Below are 24,657 nucleotides of genomic sequence, written 5' to 3'. Positions count from 1 at the left end.
GGCTTTCCGGTGTCCTGGCCACCGAAGTTCCCCAGGCCCAGGGACAACACAGGGGCTGTGGCTTGTGTATGGCCAGCAGCAGGGTAATAGCTGGGTGCCCCTTGACCCACCTGCCCCCTTTGGGATCTAAAAGGCTCCTGGCCAAACTGACTTCTTCAGGCTCCTCCCCAGTAGCCCTGGCTCTTAAGGCCTCCAAGATGTGGGACTGTGGTCATGGCCCTGGAGCATCCAGCTGGGCCCAGGAAGGTCATTCCCATGTTTCTGTGTGAGCCCGTCTATAACGTCTTGAGAAACAAAATGGAGGGTCTCCTTCCAGGCCTGGGTCTGGCACCTTCTAGACACTTCTGGCCCTTCTAGACACTTCCCTTTCCCTGAGGGCACTCATTACCACCACTTCTCCCCCATGCACACACAGGTTGTTATGAGGAGCCCAGGAGTAACCATATAAAGGCTCAGCATGGTGCTAGGCACATGGTAATACTCATACCGCAGGCCGACTTCCTGGCCTGTAAGTGTGGGAAATGTCACTCACACATCCCCTTAGCCAGCACCTTGTGGCTCCTGCTCTTTAAAAACAACCAATCCAATGTTTGGCACTCACAGCCTGATTGATTTTGTTTCCTTGCTCTTGAATGGCCTCACTGGATGGCGCCAACTGGGCTGCTCCGGGTGCTGGTCAGGGACTCAGGACTGGTTTGGGGCAGACAAAAGGAAGTAGGGGGTTCCAAAGCTTCTGGATAGACTAACAGTTTGGAACTCAAAACATTTTTCTTTTTCCCCCCTAGCTTTATTGAGATCTAGAACACATTTCTAAGCAGTGGTAGCTGCAGACACCTATGTAACTCCTAACAGTCCCCATGTATAGCCAGAAAGGCCAGTGGAAATCTGGGGTGGGCACTGCTGAGCATTGCCTGAGCACCTCCTATATGCCAGGCTCTTTCTATATGCTGTGTCACTTAGTTCCTGTGGCAAGTTAGTCAGCAGGGCCTTTCCTTAGCTGAAGCAGCACAGCTAGTGGCTGGCAGGCTTGGAAAAAGGCCAGGCCCATGTCACCTCACAGCCCGGCTCTCCCTCCCTGCTCTGTGCCATGGTGGCACCGGCTGGGATTTCACCAGGAGTCAGATGCCTCATGGAACACACTCCTTTGGGAAGATGTGTCCAAAGCCAGACTCCCATCTGCTCCACAGACCTCTCCTGGGACCTGCTCTGGGTAAGGTGACAAGGCGGGGTGGGAGGCTGGGGTGGATCCAAAGAAAGGCAGGAGAGGGTAGTGATTCTTATCAGCCACGTCTCTGCTCACGTTTCTGCTCCTTGTAAGTATGTTGCTGTGATTCTCAGGGCAGAGAGGTTCACAGTTGCCTCAACAGGCGCCCCAATTTCTTTCCCCTTGATTCCCCTCTCTGAGACACGTACTCATGGGCTTAATTTACTGCCTTGATAGTCTCTCCTTGCTCCTGCCCCTGCTCCTCCTTTGTCCTTCTGCATTTAGCCATCATGCATTTATTTATTTGTTCATCATAGATTTGTCTCTGTGTCAGACCAAAGCTGGGCATTGGGGAGGCAGCCTGTTAGAAAGCCAGTGCAGGCCTCCCTGTCACCTACCGGACACCATCAGCCCTGGAGGCCCAGCTTCCCTCTGGCTTTTTGTCACTCAACTGTGAAGATCGGTTGCATCTTGCCTGCCTTTGATCTGCCCTCAGCAGGGCTTCCTGGGGCCTGGCCACTCCTCAGCTCTAGCTCTGGCCTGGGAGGCTCTTCCTGGCAGTGAGTCCTGCTCTCTGCTGGCCACTTACTTCACAGGCTCCACCAGGAAGTCTCTGGTCCAGCTTTCCAGACTCCCTTTCTGAAGTCACACTTTGCCTCTAGCCCTCAAGTGGGCAAGGTCCCAGCCTCTTTGAAGACCTGACTTCAAACCAGTTTACTCAGGGGACATTCAATTTGCAGTTGTGAAATCATTTTAAAGCTCACCTGAAAAACAAAACAAAACAGAATATCTAGGAAGTTTTCTTGAGAACCAAGAAAGAAATGTGAAACATTACATGTATTAAACAGTAAGAGTCATGTTACTTTAACTGGTCTGATGCTGGTACTGAAATAGGTGAAAGCAGTTCAGTGGAAAAGAATATACTCCCCCCAAATAGGTTTAAATATATGTGGAACTTATTTATAATATAGGTACCATTTCAAACTAATGATTGAATCATGAATTATTGAAGAAATAGTATTGGGACCATTGGTTATCCATCTGGGGAAAAATCCAGATGGCTCAATGATCTAACATAAATATATATATATATATATTTAATAAATATATATTTAATATATATTTATTTTTATGATCTAATATATATATATATATATATATATAGAGAGAGAGAGAGAGAGAGAGAGAGAGAGAGAGAGGAAGAAGCAGGCTCCCCACAGGGAGCCTGATGTGAGACTCGATCCCAGGACCCCGGGATCACTACCTGATCCAAAGGCAGATGCTCAACCGTTGAGCGACACAGGCATCCCAAATTTCTTTAATATAGAAAGGATTCTGCAAAACTAGTATAGCCAATAAACAAGAGAGATACTCAAACTTACTTTTCTTAAGTCAGGTATTGCTGACATGCAATGTTATGCTAGTTTCAGGTTTGTCCAACAACTACAACACAGTCCAATAACTATGGACAATTAGGTACATTAGCTCATCACTAGAAGTGCGGTTACCCTGTGTCAGCACATAAAGTTATTATATTAACCATGTTCCCATGTCTTTTAATTTCCTCAAACTTTTTTTTTTAAGAGTAGGAGAGGGAGGGACAGAGGGAGAAAGAGAATCCTAAGCAGGCTCTATCATACTTGGTGCACAGCCCAACTTGGGACTTGACCTCATGACCCTGAGATCATGACCTGAGCCAAAATGGATAGTCAGACACTTAACCAACTGAGCCACTCAGGTGCCCCTCAAACTTACATTAATTAATTAATTAAAGATTTTATTTATGTATTTGAGAGATAGAGAGTACCAGAGAAGTGGAAAGGCAGAGGGAGAAGGACAAGCAGACTCCTCACTCACGGGGCTCAATCACAGGACCCCAAGATCATGACCTGAGCTGAAGTCAGATGCTTAACTGACTGGGCCACCCAGGTGCCCCTCAAACTTACTTTTTTCTTCTTTTAAAGATTTTATTTATTCATGAGAGACACAGAGAGAGGGGCAGAGACACAGGCAGAGGGAGAAGTAGGCTCCATGCAGGGAGCCCGACGTGGGACTAGATCCAGGGTCTCCAGGATCACGCCCTGGGCTGCAGGCGGCCCTAAACCACTGCGCCACCGGGGCTGCCCCCAAAGTTACTTTTAATTGAAGAAAAATTAAACATGAGATGCTATTTACACTTTATATATATATTTTTTTTTAGGATTTAATTTGCTAGGTTTACAGGAAAAGTTGTGCAGAAAGTACAGAATTTCCACGTCTCCCCTTGTCTCTTTGCAAGAGTTAGGATTTCTAGCGCGATGTTGAGCAGTGGTGAGAGTGGACAGCCTTGCCCAGCTCCCCATCTTAGGGTGAAAGTGTCGAGCTTCTCACTACTAGGTAATGATGTTAGCTGTAAGTTTTTATTGTTGTTTTTATTAAGGATGTTTTAATTAAGTGGAAGGAGTTATTCTTTATTCCTAGTTTTTGATGAAAATTGTTGTCACGAATGGATGTTGGATTCCGTCAAATGCTTTTTTTTTTTTGCATCTATTGGTATGATCATATAATTTTTCCTCTTTTGCTTATTGAAATGTAATTGATTACCTTAATTGACTTTCAAATATTGAACCAGCCTTTTGTACTTGGAATAAATCTCACTTGTATAATCATTCCATGGTGTATAATTCTTTTTAAACATTTTTGGATTAGATTTGCTAATATTTTGAGAATTTCTGCATCTAGATTGGTCAGCAGTTTTTCCTTCTTATAATATCTTTAGCTGGTTTTAGTTTTAAAGTGATATTGATCTCAGGGAATAGATTTTTTTAAGATTTTCTTATTTATTCATGAGAGACACCGACTGAGAGAGAAAGAGGCAGAGACACAGACAGAGGGAGAAGCGGGCTCCATGCAGGGAGCCCAATGTGTGACTCGATCCTGGATCCCAGGATCAGGACCTGAGCTGAAGGCAGGCACCCAACCGCTGAGCTCCCCAGGCATCCCACAGGGAATGGATTTAGAAGTATCTTCTCTGCTTCCATTTCCTTTTTTTTTTCTTTTTTTTTCTGCTTCCATTTCCAAAGGGAGTGTAGAGAATTGGTATCATTTCTTCCCTAAATCTTTGGTAGAATTTATCAGTAAAATCATCTGGACTTGGTACTTTCCGTTTTGGGATTTTAGTAATTGTTGATTAAATTTCTTTAATAGGGGTGCCTGAGTGGCTCAGTCAGTTAAGCATCAGCCTTCAGCTCAGATCATGATCCCAGCAGGGATCCTGGGATGGAGCTCTGCTCAGCAGGGAATCGGCTTTCCCTCTGCCCCTCCTCTCTTGCTTGTGTACTCTCCTGCCCTCTCTCCCTCAAATAAATAAATTAATTAAAAATAATAATAAGGGATCCCTGGGTGGCGCAGCGGTTTGGCGCCTGCCTTTGGCCCAGGGCGCGATCCTGGAGACCTGGGATCGAATCCCACATCGGGCTCCCCGTGCGTGGAGCCTGCTTCTCCCTCTGCCTATGTCTCTGTGCCTCTCTCTCTCTCTCTCTCTCTCTCTGTGACTATCATAAATAAATAAAAATTTAAAAAAATCTGTTAAAAATAATAAAAATAATAATAAAAATAAAAAACAAGAGCTTATTCTGTGTATAATGTGTTTGGATTTGTACAAACGCACTGGGAAAGTAGTAACTGGTTATGTTTGGGACAAAGGAGCTTGGGGCTTAGCGGGAAGAGGGCATCTTTTGTTTTTCATCTTATACCCTCCTTACCATTTGAATTTTTAACCTTGAATAAGAATTACATTTGGAAAATAGTTTTAAAACCAAACTGCAGGTTTGAGCTCACAGGTATTTCAAAGCATGCTAACCATTTCCTGTGCACCCTCTTCCTTGTAAGAAAGGACATGAAAGGCTGCCCACCCCTGGGCTCTGGACACCTTGGTCCTTTGTCTCAATTTATATCTGAGAGGATTTCAAAGAAAAGAAAAGAAAAAACAGCCTCCTGACCACTCTTTCAGATGGCACTGTTGATGGCTGATGGTTTCTAAATGAGCAAGACAGGCTATTTTTTATCATTACTGAAAAAAGGACAATTTGCTTCCTTAGAAGTGTTTTAATGGAAAGGTAATTTAAACTCATTATCTTTAGAAACTAGAGAAACTGAATCATCCATATCTACTCTACTTACCATTTTAGTATTTTGTGTTTTCCTTTTTTGCAGTGCATCGCCCATATTTCCAATGGCTGTAATCCCAGCTGTGTATGTCCTGGCATATACAAGGCCAGTATTGTTCCTGGGCCAGGAAACATTCATCTGGAGGAATTATATACCTGGTTCCTCAGGAAGAACACAAAGTCTGGAATTAGGAAGCTACGAAACTAACGAACATGCTGCTGGGAGAGAGAGCTCTTCCACCCTCCTTTCCTCTGGAAAGAGAATCTCTGTGAGTGGGCAGTGGGAGACCTGCCTATGGTTGCCACTTCTGGTTCCACACAAGTTTCCAAATTAAAAGCAAGGTGTCTGAGGCTGTAACTGAAACGCCACTTGCTCCTTTTGCTAAAGCAGCTTGTTCTGAGTACAGGCTGGGGAAGTACAGTTTCTACTGAATCAGTGTCTACTTGTCAACACATGCCTGACATTGGGTTGTGAACAATTTAAACTCATCTTTCATTCTGTTTACCTTTTACTAGATATGGTTGTCATAAATATAACCTGCTTTTTGCAACAGATTTTCTTGAAAATCGGATTGGCAGCTTTGCATAGCAACAAACACCACTCCTGAGCTACCCAGCATGGGGACCAGGGGAGCAGCCTCAGCTGTACCCTCTCCCAGCCAGCTGTGTTGACTTAGTGCACCTGGCCCCTCTGAGCCTGAGCTTCCTCATCTGCAGCAGGGAGACAACAGCTGTGCCTGACTTGTAAGTTTATTGTGAGGATTAGAGAAGATAAGGAGGAAGGATGGTGTTTGTAACAGAGATAGACAAACAGAAGGCTCTCAATACCGGATAGCTGGCTACCAGATTACACTTAGTAAAAGAGATTTGGGAAAATACAGAAAAGCACACAGATATGTAGTGTATTTGCAAAAATTCCATGATATTGTGCCGAGTCCAAAGTATTTGTTCATGATCATAGGGATCCTAAGACTTACAGAGCAAGACATTATCAATATTTTTCTTTGAGCATCTACCCTGGGCTTGGTGCTGTTCAGAGATGTAGGTGCTGAAGGGGGCTCTCTGGGCTGCTCTACCAAGTCCAAAATCCTTCCCACCGTAGCCCTCCGGGCCCTCATTCTGTACTGTGGCACCTGTTTTAAACTTTCCCCTTGGGCAGCCTGGGTGGCTCAGTGGTTTAGCACCGCCTTTGGCCTAGGGTGTGATCCTGGAGACCCGGGGTTGAGTCCCATGTCGGGCACCCTGCATGGAGCCTGCTTCTCCATCTGCCTGTGTCTCTGCCTCTCTATCTCTCTCTCTCTGTGTGTCTCTCATGAATAAATAAACAAATAAAATCTTTAAAAAAATAAAATAAACTTTCCCCTTTACTTAGTTCTCAGGACTGCACAAGGACCTCCTCGGTGAAATCATCGCAGGTGCCCTTCCTCAATGACTCTGCCTTTTTATCTCCTCCATCTGCCACAGGGCTGCACTTCTTGGTGGTTTCCTTCAATACCACTTTCGTGGCCACCCACCAGATCTGAAACTGTCCTGCCCAGCAGAAGAGCTGCCCAATCCCTCTCCAGGCTCTGGGTCCCCTTTCTTCCTCCTCTTGGATGTGGGGAGTCCTGGGGGGAACACTATGGTTTAGTATCCCGAAATATCCTCACACACCAGGTCATGCCTTGTTGTCTATCCCCTTCTGCTTGGATGCTAGATACATAGAGGACCTGAGGAAAGCCACACAGCTATTTATCTCCCCAAGGACCAGGACCAGAGGCAGAGTAGGCAGGGAAGGGATGGAAGAGGGAGTGGCATTTAGGTTTTTGCAGGAGTTCGGTCTTGTGGTGAGAGCAGAACATCCAGCTTTGCAGGAACCTTGATCCAGGAGCATCTCCCCTGGAGTTGTGGTTAGAGTAGCCTCGGGGCAGAGGACTTAGAATGTTTTGGAATTCTGGAGAAAGGACCTTGCTGGCCCTCCAAGCCTTTCATTGCCCCAAAGCCTCTATGAGAAATGCTCCCCGTGTGTCTGAATCCCTGCAGACAGGCGACCATCTCTCTTTAACTGACAGTAGTTACCGAGCTGGGCCCCAATCCCTCAGACAGGTTTGAGAACTTTCAGCCTTCCTCTTGCACCTTTTCCAGATCTAGGTAAGCTTCCAGCAGAAGACCCCTCACCAGCAGCCAGGTTCTCACTCCCAACAAATAAAACCACACAGCTCTCTCCAAAACAGACGCCCTAGGGTGAGGCTTGGACAGCAAGCTCCAAGGCTCCCGGGGATGGATGCTCCAAGGACTCTGCAGCCCCAGGAATCTGGCTGGGCTCCACATATGCCAGGTTTATGGTTATGGTTGCCACCAGGGCCTTGGGCCACCACTCTGTCCCCAGCCCCCAGCTCGGGGCTTGCACACGAGGCCCCCTCCATGCTTTTGCATATGCAGGCCCGAAGGAAGAAGCGACAGCACAAGCCCCTGGTTCATCAAGTGGCCACGTGTTCGGGGCCCACTCTGTGCCACGCTCTGTGCTGCGGGCCGCGGGGAATGTGACATCCGCGCCTGGACACAAAATGCGATCTAGTGAAATAAGCTTGTGTCCTTCCCCAGCAGCCTTTGTCAAAAGGGCGAGTCTTCACACGAAGACCGCAAGAGAGCTCTAGCCGTCCAGCCACTTGCGAACCTTCTCTGACAATACAGGGAACCCGCCCTTGCCACACCCAAGATGGCCACTTGCCCAGACCCGTTATCCAGTTCCGCCTGCCACTCCCAATATGGCACGACTAGCGCGCCACTGGGTGGGGCCAAAGGCGGAAGTGGGTGTGGCCGGGACGGGAGCCGAGAGGGCACACGGAGAGACAAGGCACAGGGCGGTGGGAGCCGCTGGGCCGAGGCGATGATCCCCCCGCAGGAGGCGTCCGCCCGGCGGCGGGAGATCGAGGACAAGCTGAAGCAGGTGAGGCTGGGGAGCAGGTGAGGGAAGGGGCCAAGGTCCGGGCCAGGGCATCTGCCCTGGGAGGAGGCAGGGTTGGGAGGGAGCACCCCCCCGTGGGGAGACGGCGTTGGGGGCGAGGCCGCGGGGTGAGACGCGGTGTTCTTTAGCCTCGGGCTTCTTGTGGTCTGCTCACCTCCGCTTCCCCCAGGAGGAGGAGACGCTGTCCTTCATCCGAGACAGCCTGGAGAAGAGCGACCAGCTCACCAAAAACATGGTGAGTAACCCCTCGGGTGGGAGGGGCGGACAGGCCGTTTTTTGCGTAAGGCCGGGGGTTCGAACCCGGGTCGCGATGCTGGTAATGTGTGGGGTGTCTCTTACCTAGCTCCCTTGGCCTTTTCTGCCCCATCACTGAGGATGCCGCAGCCCCTGCTGGTGCAGACTCTCCGCTTTCTGCACAGGCTCTCCATCCTTCCTTCTCTCCTAACACAAACCTTTAGGGACACTGACTTAGGTGGGCGGGTACTGGTCGTGTGCCATCCTCACCTCGGGTGATGACCAGAGGGCAGGAGTGGCCTGAGATTTTGCGATAACTGAGGGCAGAGAAAACTCAGCCTTCACCTCAGAGGGCTTTAGGGGTCGAAGGAGCTTTGAAATCAAACAGAGCTGGGATCTGGTCTTCGCCTCTCTCTGTATTTGTGTGTGGCTCCTGACAGGTAGGTAACTCTGAGCTTCGGTTAACTCGCCTACTAGAAGCAGCGATGCCAACCTCCCGGTGTGGCTGTGAAGGTCGTAGGAGCCAATGTTTGGGAGTGCATCTTGCATAGTACTTGGTCTACAACAGGTGCTCAGCAAATGGGAATTTCCTTTCTTATTTCTAGAGGAGATTGGAAAAGCTCAAATTGAGTAGATGCAAACTGGGTATGTGCCCAGGAATACAATCATCAAGTCTTAGTCCTTATCTAATGAGATTGGCCGAGACAGATAGAGAGAGAGAGAGAGAGAGAGAGAGAGAGAGAGTTTTGAAGGTACTAGCAATGCATTTGAGGCGACTCTGTATGAAACTACTTCTTGTTCAGGCTAGGAAAGCTTCCAAGAGAAGTGAAGTTGAGATTTAGCTTCAAAGGGTGGAAGGGAAGCTATCCTGGGTGATTATCTTAGAATGAGTTCCATTTGCTGTGTGGCTTGCCTTCAAGTCAAACTTCCTCCACTTTACTTGGACCACCTCCTTTGTGCTGTGCACATGGTAAGTGCTGGGGATACAGTGGTGAACAAGGACACCGTCTCCCTCCCCTCATGGACGAAATATTATCTAGAAAACCAGAGGAAAGGCTGCAAATGTCGAAGAGCTTGTGGGTGGGTGGAAGCAGTCCTGGGACAACCCCAAGTCCTGAGACTGGGCTGTCCCCCTGCAGGTGTCTATCCTGTCATCCTTTGAGAGTCGCCTTATGAAGCTAGAGAACTCCATCATCCCTGTGCACAAGCAGACTGAGAACCTGCAGCGGCTGCAGGAGAATGTTGAGAAGACTCTGTCCTGCCTAGACCATGTCATCAGCTACTACCATGTGGCCAGTGACACTGAGAAAATCATCAGGGAGGGGTGAGCTAGGGCCAGAGGGTCACATTGCCAACACCTCTTGGGCCAGTGACAACGCTAGGCTTTTGAATATATTTGAGCCCAGAATCCGTTGTGTTAATTCTCTTCCCTTCTAGATTCCATTCTCTTGGTCCTTCTTCTTCATCTTCCATCTGCCCAGGCTGATGCAGCTCTTTGCCTTCACAGCCCCACAGGCAGGCTGGAAGAGTACCTGGGGAGCATGGCCAAGATTCAGAAGGCTGTGGAGTATTTCCAGGACAATAGCCCGGACAGCCCAGAGCTCAACAAAGTGGTGAGAGGCCCGTGGGTGAATGTGGGAGGTTTGGGGACACCAGACCCTGCCCTGGTCTCATGAGGGACACAGGGCCAGCTTAAAGGAGAACCTAGTAGAAGAAACAGTTGTAGGCAATGCAGTATACATACTGCAGGCATGAAGACTTCTGCCTTTGAAATTATAGATACATATTTTTATTATGTTTTTATAATTTAAACTAAATTACACATCCAATATAAATTTCATATTTGAGCTTTATAGATTCATTTGTGTTTTTTTCTGTTGTGGTACAAAATACATAATATAAAATTTGCCATTTTAATCATTTTTAAGTGAGCAGTGGCATTAAGTACATTCACGTTGTGCACCTGCCACCCCCATCCATCTCCAGAACTCCTTCCATCTTCCCAGAATGAAACTCTTGCCCACTAAACATTTAACTCCCATTCCTCCTTTTCCCCAGCCCCTGGCAAGCATCATTCTCCTTTATATCTCTATGAATTTGATTGTTCTCAGAACCTGCATTCGTGTTTTCATGTTTGATTTCTTTGTTTTACAACTTTGTGTTTAAGTATTAGAGTTAGCAGGTGACCAGAGCAGAATGGGGTAAGGCTAGAAAGTGAGGTTGTCTCAAGGCACCAGGAAAAGGGGGGAATGCAGACCCGAGAAGTGGTAGGAGCAGAGCCCCAGACCTCCCAAAGCGGGAAGAACAGTGAGGAAGGGTCAACTCAGACCCAGTCACCCAGCACACCTTCCTGTTGACACTACAGTTCTCACCCCAAGTATGTGTCTTGCCCAAAACAGGAAGTAAGCAAGATATGCAGATGGGAACCTGGCCTTTCTCAAACCCAGAAAGCTTTTGCTTAGAGCAGTACTCCAAAATTTCTCCCATCGGGGTTTGTGATGGAAATGAGGACATTCGTATGTCACACTGGGGTGAACTGGTAACCAGCCCGTGGTTTCTGGCCACCCAAGGTTCTTTCTCCTTGCCTGGAGGATTGGCAGGATCAGTACCTTTGGAACACCAGTCACCAATGGGGACACACCGGTGTCATCAGTGCACTGCAGCACATGGGTGGAGGGCCTTTCTTGCAATTGGGGTGTCAGGGACTGGACAACTTTGTTTTGGGGCTCATTGCTAAGTTTGGATCATAGAGTGAAGAGCTATACTAGAACTTGGGCGTGGGGCTAGGGTGGAGACAGAATACAGAACACGTGAGCCAGAGGTCTCAAGAGGATGTCCTCCTTGTTCAAGCAGAGATGGTTCAACTCCTTCCTCTCTCGTGTTTGAAATATCTTTATTGAGATATAATTATTTCTTGAAATATAATTCACATACCATAACAATTGCTCATTTAAAGGATGCAATTCAGTGGTTCTAGAATAATCATGGAGTTGCACGACGTCACTGGAACCAACTTGAGAACACTTCCGTCACCCAAACAAGAGCCCTGAACCTACTGGCAGCCACTCCCCTCTGCTCTTCTCCCCAGTCATATGCCCCTGCCAGTCCATGATCTACTCTGTTTCTCCAGATTTGCCCATTCTGGGCTTCTCCTGTGAATGGTATCATGTAATGTGTGACCTTTTGTGTCCACCATCTTTGACCTACCATAATGTGTTTTTTAAAGATTTTATTTATTCATTTGAGAGAGAGAGAGAGCATGAATAGGGAGGAGGAGAGGGAGAAGCACCGAGCAGGGAGCCCAGTGCTGGACTCGATCCCAGGACCCCAGATCATGACCTGAGCCGAAGGCAGACACTTCATTGACTGAGCCCCCCAGGTGCCCTTGAGCATAATGTTTTGAAGGTTTAGGCACATGGTGATGTGTGTCAATGCTTCATTCCTTGCTATCGCTGAACATGTCGAATTGTGTGGATGGACCACATGCACCACTTGATGGGCACTGCACTTTTTGGCGATTACAAATAATGTTGCTATGAATCCTCACGGATCCTGTTTTGTGTGGACAGATGTTTTCCATTCTCTTGTATGTTCTGGCTACCTGCTTCTTACCAGATAGATAATTTGTGAGTGTTTTCTCTCATCCTTTAGGTCATCTTTTCACTTTTTTGATGGTGTCATTCACTGAACAAAAGTTTTTCACTTGACATGGTTCGATTTGTCTATTTTTTTCTTTTTTTTTAAATTTTATTTATTTATTCATGACAGACACACACACACACACACACAGAGGCAGAGACACAGGCAGAGGGAGAAGCAGGCTCCATGCAGGGAGCCCAATGTGGGACCCGATCCCAGGACTCCAGAATCATGCCCTGGGCCGAAGGCAGGCGCTAAACCACTGAGCCACCCAGGGATCTCCCGATTTGTCTATTTTTTTCTTTTGCAAACCCTTTCCTAACAAGAAGACAGATTAATGGCTCAGTGGGATGTTCATCGGCCGGTATTTGTGAAGCACTTTGAGTTGCACCTGTGAACATAGATTTTAAGAGAATGTGAGGCAAAGACATAAGCAAGGAGGGCTTCCTGGTGTTTCTTCTCTGGGTTAAAGGATATGAGGGCAGAGGAGGGGCCAGCTGAATGCTGAAGCAGCCCTGGACCCTCTCCCTTCCTTCCTCCCATCGTCCCTGCAGAAGCTGCTGTTCGAGCGGGGGAAGGAGTCGCTGGAGTCCGAGTTCCGCAGCCTGATGACCAGGCACAGTAAGGTCGTGTCTCCTGTGCTCATCCTGGATCTGATCAGTGGCGAAGATGAGCTGGAGGTCCAGGAGGAGGTACCCCTGGAGCACCTGCCCGAGGGTGTGCTCCAGGACGTGATCCGCATCTCCCGCTGGCTGGTGGAATACGGCCGCAACCAAGGTGAAGGACCTGGGGGGCAGGGCCAGACCAAGTGGGCTTTTCTCCCCTTTATTTCTTTAATCTACCTGGGTGTTTTTTTAATAAGTAGAAGTTCAATACGAAATGATACATGAGCAATAAACCTACAGCTTATGTGACAGCTATGAATGCGTCCACGGCAGTTTTAGGGGCTCCCTTGGGAGAAGAGGGAGGCCATCAGACAGCCTCCAGACCCCTCAGCGGCCTTCAGCCAGAGGCCCTGTGTTTTGGCCCGTTTTTTTCACGGGGCTCCCAGAGATGCATTGGATGGGAACTGCGGAAATGTAGTGTGTCCTTGTTCATTTGCATTTTTGGATTCTCCAGTTTTCCAGTATTGATAAACAGTGCTGCAGTGAGCATACTTGTGTGGATTGCTTTTCTTACATAGGGAGTTCTTTGGCTGTTTTCTCAAAGATGTGACTATTAGGTAGAAGTGTCCAAACAGAAGTGTCCAAACAGATCTGTCCAAACAGAGAGAGAGCATGCATGCAGTGGGAAGGGGCAGAAGGAGAGAGAATGTTAAGCAGACTCCCCATTGAGTGCGGAGCCTAACATGGGGCTCAGTCTCACAACCCTGAGATCATGACCTGAGCTAAAACCAAGAGTCGCACACTCAACCGACTGAGCCACCCAGGCATCCTCTAATTTTTTATGTATTTCTTTTATTTAAAAGAACTTTACCTTCAAAACTTAATTAGCCATTCTATTGAGGGGTATTTTCCCTTTAAGACGACTTGATTTGGGACTAGGGTATGTGGGTGGCTGGGAGCCATAGCAGATGCTAGGCATGAGTTAGCAACTGAAATAGTGGGCTCTACTCCTGCTCTGCACCCGTCACCTAGAGGGGAAAGTGAGGTTCCCCTAGCAAGGCAGAGGCAGGGACCCCAGCTGCCATAGCTCTGTCATCCCCTCTCTCCTCAGATTTCATGAATGTCTACTACCAGATTCGCTCCAGCCAGCTAGACCGCTCCATCAAGGGCCTGAAGGAGCATTTCCGGAAGAGTAGTTCCTCCTCTGGGGTTCCCTACTCCCCTGCTATCCCCAATAAGAGGAAAGACACGCCCACCAAGAAGCCCCTCAAGAGGCCAGGTGAGCCCCCCACCCCAGCCCTTTAAGCCCCAGCCAGGAGGCTGCATGGGGCCTGCATTACTTTCAGCCACCTTGGGGTTAGCAGCGTCGGCCCGTCCAGAGTTGGTCCTCTTGGTGACCCCAACTGTAGGTACGCAGGACAGAAAGCACCTAGCAGGGCCCTCTCCGCTAAGGCTCTGTGCTCCGGGGGAAATGTCCTTGTGTGTCAGCCACAGCCTGGCGAGCGTGGCCGTCTTGGGCTACTGAGAGCTGTTGTCCTCAGCTGCAGGAGAAGCTAGGATGTCACAAGTGAGGGGCTGCTGCCACCATAGCTGACACTGCTGAGCTGTGTACACTGCCCACTGTAGCCTGGGACAGGGACCTGTCCCTCGTGATATCAGGTTGTGTTTAAGTGTCTCTTCCCTGTGCCCCTCAGCAAGCACCTGCTCCCACTCAGGCCTTTAGTTGGGGTTTGGAGAAATGGTAGCGTAGAGGCTGCCTTTGGGGGCCCCAGCAGAGACACACTGCCTTCTTCCCTCCAGCGTGGGTATCCTGGCTGTCACCTAGAAAACCTGCTCCCAATAGTGACTGTGCTGAGCCAGCCTGCTGGGCCGCAGCTGCCGGCACACAGTAGGTCTGTTCCTATGCCTCTGTGCTTTGGGCGGGGCAGTCTTCCTTCATGAGGCTGTGAGGCAGCCTGCCTCGGCTGGCCTGTGCCCTCTTCCCCATCTCTTCTCTGACAGGCCCGCAGGGGCCCCCGACTGGTCTGCACTGCCCCCAGAGTGTTGGCTGGCCATGGCGGGGCTCACAGGGGGTCTCATCTGTCCTTGGCTTGTGGGTTCTAGAGGAAGACTCAGGCTGTGAGGATCCCTGGTCTCTGCAGAGTCTCAAGAGCTGTCAGCAGCCAGCGCATCAGGGCTGATGTTAGAGAACCAGGGAGCCAGGCCCCTGGCACATCCGCCCCTGGCTCAGAGGTGGGGAGCAGCGAGGCCTCAGTGGACCAGTAATCTAATCCCAATGTCAGCGTCTGTGGTCACTGGGCACCTGATGGGTTTGGCGGCCACCCCATCAGCATTTGTCACCCATGTCCACACCAGCCAGCCTCCCCCAGGCCCGTGTGCTGGGGCTGTGGGGCAGGAATCCGATTTGCTCATTAGCAGGACCGCTGGCTGAATGGGGAGAACACAGGAGACAGATGCTGAGCCTGGGCCCTGAACTTGGTCATTAGTAGCTAATTGTCATGTGGTCGAAACAGAACAAGGAGCTGTCACAGATCTTGCCCCTCCCCGCCCCAGCTTTTTGGGGTGCTGCCAGGACCAGGACAGCCTCACTGTGTTTAGAGACAGCTGCGGGGACACAGGAGTCTCCAGGGGAGACGAACCAGGGTTACACGTGGGGCCTCCTCCCCGCTCCCAGTACATTTTATCAACAAGGCAGCTGTCCTCGGCTATTTTGAATACTATTTTATCTCCCCCATTTTCTGCCCTGTGAGGTCTCATTCCCACCGAGGTGGCTGACCCCAGGGGCTGTAGGTGCTGTGGTTTTGTTTGTGTTGATTTCACTCGTGATACTAACTGTTGTTTTTTTCCCCCATGCCGGGAGCATGTCCCCCTCTCTACTATCCTGCCTCCTCCGGCTCTGTGTGGTGGCTTCCGTTAACCCCAACCGAGCTTTTGAGTTTGTTCCGATTGCTTTGGGGGTTCGGGTCGCTTTGGTGCGTGGGGCCAGGCTGCCTCAGGGTCTCCAGGCCTTCTGTCTCAGGCACCGCTCTCCCAAGAAGCTCAGTCCCGTCTCACCAACTCCCGGGTTCTGCATTCTGTCGACCTCCTCCATTTGTCCACATCCCAACACTGAGCATGCCCGGGGAACCCTGCCTGGCGTTTCGGGGCCGGGCCAGGGGGTCCCCAGACTCCGCCAACCTGGCTGTGCTCTCCAGGTGGGAGAGCTTCGTCACCAGCACCTCCGTCCTGAGCCCTGGTCTGTTCTGCCTTAACTGCCACTCAGTGGTGTCTTTTATTTTTGGCTTCTCCCGATGGATCTTTGCCCATCTCATCTCCTTCACCTGCTGCACTTCCTAAAGAGAACTCAAATCCAGAGCAACGAGGGTCAGTAGCAGAATCAGGAGCCCCGTGTGGGGCATGACCTGGGCCCGTTCCCTCCTGTCCATCTGCAGCGCCTCCGGGGGTCCTGGAAGGGGCCTGCTGGAGAGATGGCGAGTGGGCATGCTCACTGTTGGGGGGCCGGGGCCGGGGCGCGGGGGGGCAGGTGGAGGCCTGCTGCTGTTTTCTCTCACTCATTTCCTAGGTCTTCTTGTCTCCTCTCTGTGTGGCTCTGGTGACAGGGACGATCCGTAAGGCTCAGAACCTTCTGAAACAGTATTCCCAGCATGGTCTAGATGGGAAAAAGGGGGGCTCTAACCTCATTCCTCTGGAAGGTAATCACCCTGTGTTCTTCTCCTGTTCCCTCCTCCTCCACCATGTGTCCACTCTCGTGGCAGGGCAGAGCCTCCAAGCCCCCAGGAGGACCGTGGGAGAGGCCCTGAGAGGGGAGCAGGGGTGGGAACAGCAGGTCCCTGGTGCTGCTTGTTCCAGATGGCCACAGGGGCAGGTGTCGTGGCCTCGGCCTGGTCCTGGCGGGCTGACGGCAGCTCTGCCCTCCCTGAGGCTTCCTACTCCCTCCCTCCCCGTCTCTGTCCTTGTCTTCTATTTGAACTCAGAGAAAGTTCTTTGTCATGGGCAGCCCTTTCACGCTCAGACCAGTAGTGGCAGGACCAAGCCGGCCTAGGCCTCCAGGCCACCCCCACCTCCCCTGGCTTTAGAGAGGGGAGTGTGTGCCGCAAAAGGGATGGGCAGCCTGTAGGCCGGGTCCCTCCTTGCCTCCTATCAGAGGAGGGACAGCCCTGCCCTGGTGGACCTGACCCTCCTTCCAAAGAATAACCCTGGGGAACAAAAGGAGGCTGTCCCGTTTCACTCAGCAGTGACATTACTCTAACTGGGTCTCTCCCCCAAATATGGTGAGGTGGGTAAACCCCCTGGGGCTGAGCATCAGATCCTCTGGAGCTGCCAGAAGCTCTCCAGAACCCTACTTGGTGGTCCCGCAGGCTTTCTCTTGGCCTTGGGCTTGGAGAACCAGCTCCCAAGGATGGTCTGGGACACTGTGAGTCAGGCTTGAAATGGCTGTTCCCAAGGTGGTCCGAGGCAGAGGAGGGCCTCAGAGCCCCCTTCCGGGGCCCTTCTCACACCCCCATCTCACATCCCCTCCTGGAGGTTGAGGGCTTCTTCCCCGGCCCCGAGGGGCAGCCCACCCAGCCCCTGGATAAACGCTGCTTGTGTCTGTGCGGCCGACGTCTTGCTAGGTCACGAGCATGATTTCCGAGTTAAGCACCTGTCCGAGGCCCTGAACGACAAGCACGGGCCGCTGGCTGGTGAGTACCGCAGCCCAGCCCGAGGGCAGCCGCCGCTGCCTTGGCAACAGTCCCCGGAGGGCTCCGCTCTGAGGATGAGCCAGGCCTGTTTGCCTCTCTCTCTCTCAAGTCTCTCTTTTGGGCACTAGGTCTCCTTGTCTCTCTCCAGATGGGAGTGTATGCCTGGCTGTCAGGGCCTGGGCCAAGGGGAGAAGTCGCCGCTACTTGGACGGCGGCTCCCTGGCGGGCAGGGAGCCCTGACATCTGACTCCACCAACAGCTCTAAAGCTCTGACTCGGAGCCGTTCCTTTGCTTATGGGACCAGGTTGCCTGCGGGTGCCCCCTGCCCCAGCCTCCACTAGTGGGTCCCGGTCTCCTTTTGAGCCAGCTGATCAGCCAGGAGCCCTCCCTTTCTGGGATTCACATTGCCTCTTCTCAGAGTGTGACCCTGTGCCAGCTAGCCTCATAGGCCATAGCCCACCACTGCCTTCTTAGACATTCCAGAAGGTCTGGTGGGGCTGAGAACTGCCCTCAGTGACCTAGCATTTTCTCAGATGGGTGACCACAGTGCCCAGCCCTTGAGGCAGGCACTGCCTCTTGCCCACCCTGGCCACCCTCTTTCTGGTGCAGTTCAGAATCCTAAGTCCTGGGGTCAGGCATACCGTGGCTAGGAAGCCGATTTAGGGCTCTTCCCTCTTTATCCCCTCATCGATCTCCCTACCGCCTTTAGTACCTGATGCTCTGGGACGTAAACACTGTCCAGCAGAGCTGAAAATGAAGCCAGGACAAAGGCTGGATTCAGCCCCGTTTTTCCTTTTGAAGCAGTCAGGCCTGCTGGAATCCTCTCAGCTTTCTGCCAGAATAGTCCTCCTCCTCCCCATCTCCTGCCAGCCCGAGCTACAGGCCAGGAGCTGGGGAGACCCAGCAGGGAGAGCGGCTTCCCGCAGGCCAGCAGCTCAGGGACACTGCTGTCCCTCCAGGGAGAGATGACACACTGGACGTGGAGACCGACGCCTACATTCACTGTGTCAGTGCCTTCGTCAAGTTGGCCCAGAGCGAGTACCAGCTGCTGATGGACGTCATCCCTGAGCACCATCAGAAAAAGACCTTTGACTCTCTGATCCAGGTGCTGCCCCGCCCCCACCCTGCTCCTGGGTCCTGACCAGATGCCCCAGCAGAAGCTGCCACCACAGAAGCTCACGTTTGGGACAGACTTATTGTCCTGTAGCCTTCAACTAGAGCCACCACCTCTACTGTGTGTGTGTGTAGGGGGGCGGGGGTTCCTCCCCATTGCTGCCCCCTGCTGAGGCAGGGGCCCCTGGGAAGCCGCTCACACCCCTCTGCCCCCCTGTGAGTCGCATCCTTGCCATGCTCTCCCAGGATGCACTGGACGGGCTGATGCTCGAAGGGGAGAACATCGTGTCTGCTGCCCGCAAGGCCATCATCCGACACGACTTCTCTGCCGTGCTCACTGTCTTCCCCATCCTGCGGCACCTCAAGCAGACGAAGCCCGAGTTTGACCAGGTGCTCCAGGTATGTGGGTAGGAAGACCCGGGGGGACACAGGGAGGAGGAATCGTGCTGCCTGGCATGGCCTCCCAAGGGGTGCAGCTTCTCTGCCCTCACGCCTCTGGTCAGAAGGTGAACGGAAGCAGCTTCTACACGGGGCCCCAGATGTAGGCACACACTCACAGGGTGACCGAACAGGAGTGGGAGCCCTGCAGTGAGGGGCAGGGAGGCAGCTGGCGGGGAGCCAGGCTCAGCTCTGCAGCCGTGTGCGTCCTTAGGGTACAGCTGCCAGCACCAAGAACAAGCTGCCCGGCCTCATCACCTCCATGGAGACAGTTGGAGCCAAGGCATTGGAGGACTTTGCCGACAACATCAAGGTGCTCTCCCTCTCCATCTGCTGCCCTAGAACTGTGGGCAGGACCCCCAGGGGCCTGCCACGGGGGATCCTGCGGAAACCAGGCCACCCAGAGAGCCCTTGGGAGGCTGGCTGTGCTGCTAGTCAATACCCAGGGGGCTCCAGAGCCTCTGAGGGGTGAGGCTGCTGCCCCATTTTTCCTGTCCCATCTCTCACCTGTGTGCCTGAGGGGCACCCCAAAACCTCTCTGCCAGGAGGTGGCATCGGGTGCAGACTGCCTGGGCCCCGGGGTGGAGCGCAAGGCCTTGGAAGCAGGTTCAGGAAGTTGGGACTGTTTTTTCCACAGAATGATCCGGACAAGGAATACAACATGCCCAAGGATGGCACCGTGCATGAGCTCACAAGCAATGTAGGTGCTGCCCCGGGTTGCCTGGGGAGGGGAAGGACCCAGCCTGGCCCAGAGCTTGTGGCAGGATGGATGGCAAAGTATTTTGTGTCTCCAGTAGACTGGATCATTCAGGGCAGGAAGCTTGCAACCACTCTTCCCTTGGCAGACCCCAGGCCCTGCAGTTGCCCTGGAACAGTCAGGGGGGGTGTGTTTGGGAGGTGATCTGACCCTAAGGTCCTGCCCTTGACCTTCTCCCTGGACCTGTTTTCTCCCCACACAGGCCATCCTCTTCCTACAGCAACTCCTGGACTTCCAAGAGACAGCTGGGGCGATGCTGGCCTCCCAAGGTACTTGGCACCTCCCAGTGGGGCCCCCTCCCCATACCCCACTCCTCCCTCTTGTCTGGAGACACAGGGTTACTGGCCACCTCTGGGAGAGATTTCCTCCGGCTCTGTGAAGTGGGGTTTGACTGTGCCTTTCCTGACCCGACCTCCCTCCCTTCTCGCTCCTTCCACCGTCCTGGCTCTGGAGAGTGGCACTCCCTGGTTCGAAGATGCCCTGCCTGCCTCGCCCCTCCTTCCGCATTTCTCCATCTGCTCTTGGGTTCGCCTGTCCTCCCGATTAGTCTCACACAGCTGACCGTTCCGTGGGCTGGCGCCTCAGGGCCAGCCGGGTGTCTTCCCACTGACTGCTGCCCTGGCATTGGAGCTGGGGAGGTTGGCATGGAAGGAGGTTGGCATTTCTGAGCACCAAGACCCAACCCAACTTGTTGGGGCCCCCGGGCCCTCCCCCTCCCTCCATTTTGGGGGCGAGGGAGCCAGGAGCGGCCTCTGGCCTGCGGTTCTCTAGATCCCCACTTCGCTGCGTGCTCCCTCACCTTCCGGGGCGCAGCCTGGGTGTGTCCTGCTGTCTGTGTTCTGGCTGTCACGGGGAGGGGTCTGCTTGCTCGGGGACACGGTTGCTAACCTGTGTTTGCACTTTGCGTCTTTCTCCCTTCTTTGTCTCCCCTTCCCCTCTGAGTGCACTGCCTTTCACTCCGTAGTTCTTGGGGACACATACAATATTCCTTTAGACCCCCGAGGTAAGCGGCAGGGCTCTACAGCCCCATCCTACCCCTCTGAAACCCCATGGGTGAGATTCCTTAGGGACAGAGGCACCCAGACAGACTCAGGACCTATTGGGAGCGGGGATCAGAGGGGATGTGGGTTTCTCTGGGGCGCTCCCAATTCTCTCAGCTCCCAGCAGGGCTGGCTGCACCCTCCAGGCTAGCCTAGTGCCTGCCCCCTCCCTCCCCATATACTCCCCCCCACCTCCTTGGCCTTCTGTTTGTCCAGAGGGGCCCGGTAGAGGAGGTTGTGGGAAGTGGGGGAGAAAGGGGAAAGGCCATAGGGAGCCCACTCTGAGACCCTGCTGTTCATAAATGGGATAAGTGGACCTTATAGAGAGCACCTTGCGTTAGTTGGGGTTGGGGGGCAAGGGGTGTCCCACTCCTGTGCCCCCAGCCTTCCTGCTGATCATGGGCCAGCTCATTAATCCTGCCACCTATCACCATAGAGGGGCTTGCCCTGGGCTCCAGGAAGAGGCTGCCCAGGGGGTGCTCCTGCAGCAGGTGGGAGCTTGGCAGCTCAGCAGACCAACCCCTTCCCCGTTCTGCGTCCAGTCTGCCTGAGGAAGGCTCAGGGCCCCCCCACCCCCACCCCAAGGTTTCCACAGCTGCTCCAGGGGCTGAGGGAAGGCCAGAGAGGGTCCTGGCTGCTGCCATGGCTGCAGTGACAGGCCTCTCCTCTCCCAGAGACCAGCTCTTCAGCCACCAGCTACAGCTCCGAGTTCAGCAAGCGCCTGCTAAGCACGTATATCTGTGAGTGCTCTCTGGCTGGCTGACAGCCCCCCGCGCCCACCTGCCCACCTCCACTGGCGTTTCCCTTCCTTCCTCTGTGCCCTCCTGCTATTCCCAGTGCTCTCCGGAGCCTCCCCGTGCCTCACCTTTGGAATCGCAGCCTAACTTCCAGTTTAGGTGCTGAGCTGGGCTGTGGGCAGAGGGTTCCTGAGGCTTGTGGAGTCTGGAGTTGGGAAGGACAAGGCTCTTGGGACAGGGACTAGGTCATTTAGGTCAGACTGCCCGTGGATGTAGCCACACCCTCCCTGTGCAGGTAAAGTCCTGGGCAACCTGCAGCTGAACCTCCTGAGCAAGTCCAAAGTGTATGAGGACCCAGCTCTGAGCGCCATCTTTCTGCACAACAACTACAACTACATCCTCAAGGCCCTGGAGAAGTGAGTAGCTGCAGGGGCCTGCGCCCACCTGCCCTCCTGCCTGTCCTCCCACACTGCCTCCCTCCCTCCTGCCTGCCCTCCTGCCTGCCTCCCTCCCGGGGCTGCCTGCACCCTCTGCCTGGCCAGGTGGGGAGGGCAGCCCTTGACCCCCTGGAGTCCTAGGACCTGGGGCACAGGCATAAGGCAGGCCTCCCGCTGGTGCTGCTGCGGAGGCTTGCTACCCTTGGGCCCCAAGAGCCAATGTGGCCCTCCTCTGCTCCCTCCTTACCCCCGCCCCAGGTCTGAGCTGATCCAGCTGGTGGCTGTGACCCAGAAGACTGCTGAGCGCTCCTACCGGGAGCACATTGAGCAGCAGATCCAGACCTACCAGCGGAGGTGGGCCTCCACCGTGCCTCCCCCCCATTACTCCCACGCTTGTGTCCTTCACTCACTCTTCCTGTCCAAGATTCATTATGAGTGGGGTCAGGAATGGGGAACTGCTCCCCTATGGACTCAGTGCTCCCCTTGCTGTTTCACCACACTGACCAGGTGGAGGGGAAGCCCCTCCCTACCACCACCTGCTCCCTAGGGGCTGCTAAGGCCAGCCTCTCTAGAGGGTGGTGTGCCAAGGGTGCAGGCTAAGAAGACTCAAAAAACTGCATATCAGAGGTGTGGGGATGTGAGGCCAAGTAAAGAGCAAGGTTGTAAGAACACTCAAACTTCCTGAGCCTCGCTCTGTAGTGCTCCCACTGCTCCTCACCCGTCCTTCAGAGCTCCTTCTGTTCCTCGCCCCCAGGGCTCCCTCTGCTCCTTGCCCCTGTTTCTCCTTGGTTTGTGTGTTTCTTCCTGTAAGTGGTCTCCCTCCTCCTTGCTTTGTCTTCTGCTTCTTCCTTTCTTCCTCGTCTGCTTCTCCATCTTTATTCTCCAGGAGATCGATGTGAGGCATAGCTGCTAGTTATTTGTCCAATTTATTGAATGTTGTTTCCTGTTCTTAATTTTAAAAGCCAGCAGCTTGAACATTTTCTTTTCCCAAGGAGAAATCTCACTGTGCTCTGCTGAGTTCTGACCCCCATGGATCGTTGACCTCCCCTCCCCTAGTAGATCTAAAAAACAACACAAACCAGCACCTGGAAAGAGGCAGCAGCCTGAGGCTGTCCCTCCTCTGCCTTCTGCCTCTCTCCCCACCTGACAGCTGGTTAAAGGTGACTGACTACATCTCTGAGAAGAATCTACCTGTATTCCAACCCGGAGTCAAGGTGGGCGGAAGGCCTGGGCTGGGAAGGGGTGTCTAGCAGATGTGATACTTTGTGTCATGTCTCTGGGGAAAAAAATGGACAAGCATTCTGCTGGGATGAGCAAACGATGCCTGCCTGTGGCCATGACGGTATCCAGAAGAAGGGCCAGGCCCAGGCTTGGGTGTTTGGGGAAGGAGCTAGTGGCAGGGCAGATCTGCTCTGAGGAACACTTTCTCTGCCCTCTCTCACCACCCCCAGCTGAGGGACAAGGAGCGACAGATGATCAAAGAGCGTTTCAAGGTGAGTTGGGGTCTTCCCTGCTCACCCACCCCCCCCCCACCGCCTCCACTGCTTCCTGCTGCTATTGCAGGGACACGGATCCATAGTATTTATCTTTGGGTCACTCCCATTTCCACTTTTTTGGTGACCAGGGTTTCAACGATGGCCTTGAAGAATTGTGCAAGATCCAGAAGGCCTGGGCTATTCCTGACATGGAGCAGAGAGACAAGATTCGCCAAGCTCAGAAAAACATCGTCAGGGAGACGTACGGGGCCTTTCTGCACAGGTGAGCCCTTTGTCTCCACCTTCCCAGCCCTGGGCCCCGCGCTTCCCCTGCTGGGTCTCTGCTCTTCTCTTCTGCAGGAACACACAGAGGGGCGTGAGGGTGTGGGTGGCAGATCCAGGGCCGTGGGCTTTGCTGTGGGGCCAGAAAGGGACATCTCTCAGGGGCAGCCTGTCAAGAGCACCTTAGGCTGCGGCGGAGCTGGGGGGCTGGCCAGGCTGCCCCTGACCTCAGTGCCTGGGCAGGTATGGCAGCGTGCCGTTCACCAAGAACCCTGAGAAGTACATCAAGTACCGCGTGGAGCAGGTGGGCGACATGATCGATCGCCTGTTTGACACCTCTGCCTGAGCCTGCTGCTCTCCCTGCCTGGTACTGCCCGGTCAGTCCTGTTATTGGACAGATAAACCAGTGTTAACTCTGGGCCTGGTGAGTTTGACATCCTTTGGGATAGGGAACTTTTTCCACCCCTTGTCCAGCCCAGAGCTGTCCCTGAGCCCCCCCCCCCCCCCGCCGAGTCCTGGTCTGCACTTCTTCCTGGAACCCACCCCCACCCCTGACCAGCACTCTCCCAGAATACTGGGGCTCCTTCCCACCTTAGGTTTCATGACCCTCAGGCTGCATGGGCCACATGATGGCTTCTAGACAGGAAAGGACAGAGAAGGAGGACAAAGGGCTTGTGCCCACAGCTGCCTCGTGTGTACAAGAGCAGGAGGGGAAACAGCCTGCCTCCGGCCCAGCTCAGAGCTACGGGTGGGGCGCCTGTTTTAGCCCCGAAGTGTGGGTAGGGCCCAGGGGGCAGGCCACAGCACAGCCAGAGAGCGTGGAGAAAAAGCTAGCAGGATTGACCTGCTCATGGATTTATGCAGAAAACGTAGTCCCTGTCACCCACAGTCCTGAAAATCTGGGGTGTTCTGCCTCCCA

At 53.0% G+C, this 24,657-nt stretch overlaps 1 protein-coding gene across 9 annotated transcripts; it reads left to right on the top strand.

Annotated features, from left to right (window-relative positions):
- The first annotated feature begins 8,162 nt into the window (after nucleotides 1-8,162).
- On the top strand, nucleotides 8,163-24,156 carry EXOC7 (exocyst complex component 7). Of its 9 annotated transcripts, XM_055328646.1 has the most exons (21): nucleotides 8,163-8,281; nucleotides 8,469-8,534; nucleotides 9,673-9,857; nucleotides 10,041-10,146; nucleotides 12,727-12,949; nucleotides 13,889-14,056; nucleotides 16,377-16,469; nucleotides 17,391-17,459; nucleotides 18,419-18,564; nucleotides 18,819-18,971; nucleotides 19,225-19,323; nucleotides 19,648-19,710; nucleotides 19,970-20,036; nucleotides 20,732-20,770; nucleotides 21,482-21,547; nucleotides 21,840-21,960; nucleotides 22,240-22,335; nucleotides 23,132-23,195; nucleotides 23,433-23,474; nucleotides 23,606-23,739; nucleotides 23,982-24,156. In XM_055328646.1, exons 1-21 carry the CDS (start codon nucleotides 8,222-8,224, stop codon nucleotides 24,082-24,084), a joined length of 2,163 nt encoding a protein of 720 aa, XP_055184621.1. In that variant the 5' UTR covers nucleotides 8,163-8,221; the 3' UTR covers nucleotides 24,085-24,156. The 9 variants fall into 9 exon arrangements, with proteins under 9 accessions (XP_055184621.1, XP_055184645.1, XP_055184639.1 ...); XM_055328670.1 differs by lacking the exon at nucleotides 16,377-16,469; XM_055328664.1 differs by lacking the exon at nucleotides 17,391-17,459.
- The last annotated feature ends 501 nt before the right edge of the window (nucleotides 24,157-24,657 follow it).

The sequence above is a fragment of the Nyctereutes procyonoides genome, unplaced genomic scaffold (assembly GCF_905146905.1).
Source record: "Nyctereutes procyonoides isolate TBG_1078 unplaced genomic scaffold, NYPRO_anot_genome, whole genome shotgun sequence".
NCBI lineage: Eukaryota > Metazoa > Chordata > Mammalia > Carnivora > Canidae > Nyctereutes > Nyctereutes procyonoides.
This window is presented reverse-complemented; position numbering and strand designations above follow the sequence as displayed.

Coding starts and splice junctions, on each gene's coding strand:
- EXOC7 (XM_055328709.1), top strand. CDS start 8,222: ATGATCCCCCCGCAGGAGGCGTCCGCCCGGCGGCGGGAGATCGAGGAC. Junction 10,147..12,726: donor GCCCAGAGCTCAACAAAGTG/GTGAGAGGCCCG, acceptor TCGTCCCTGCAG/AAGCTGCTGTTCGAGCGGGG. Junction 16,483..17,307: donor CTGGAAGGTAATCACCCTGT/GTTCTTCTCCTG, acceptor CTGGAGGTTGAG/GGCTTCTTCCCCGGCCCCGA.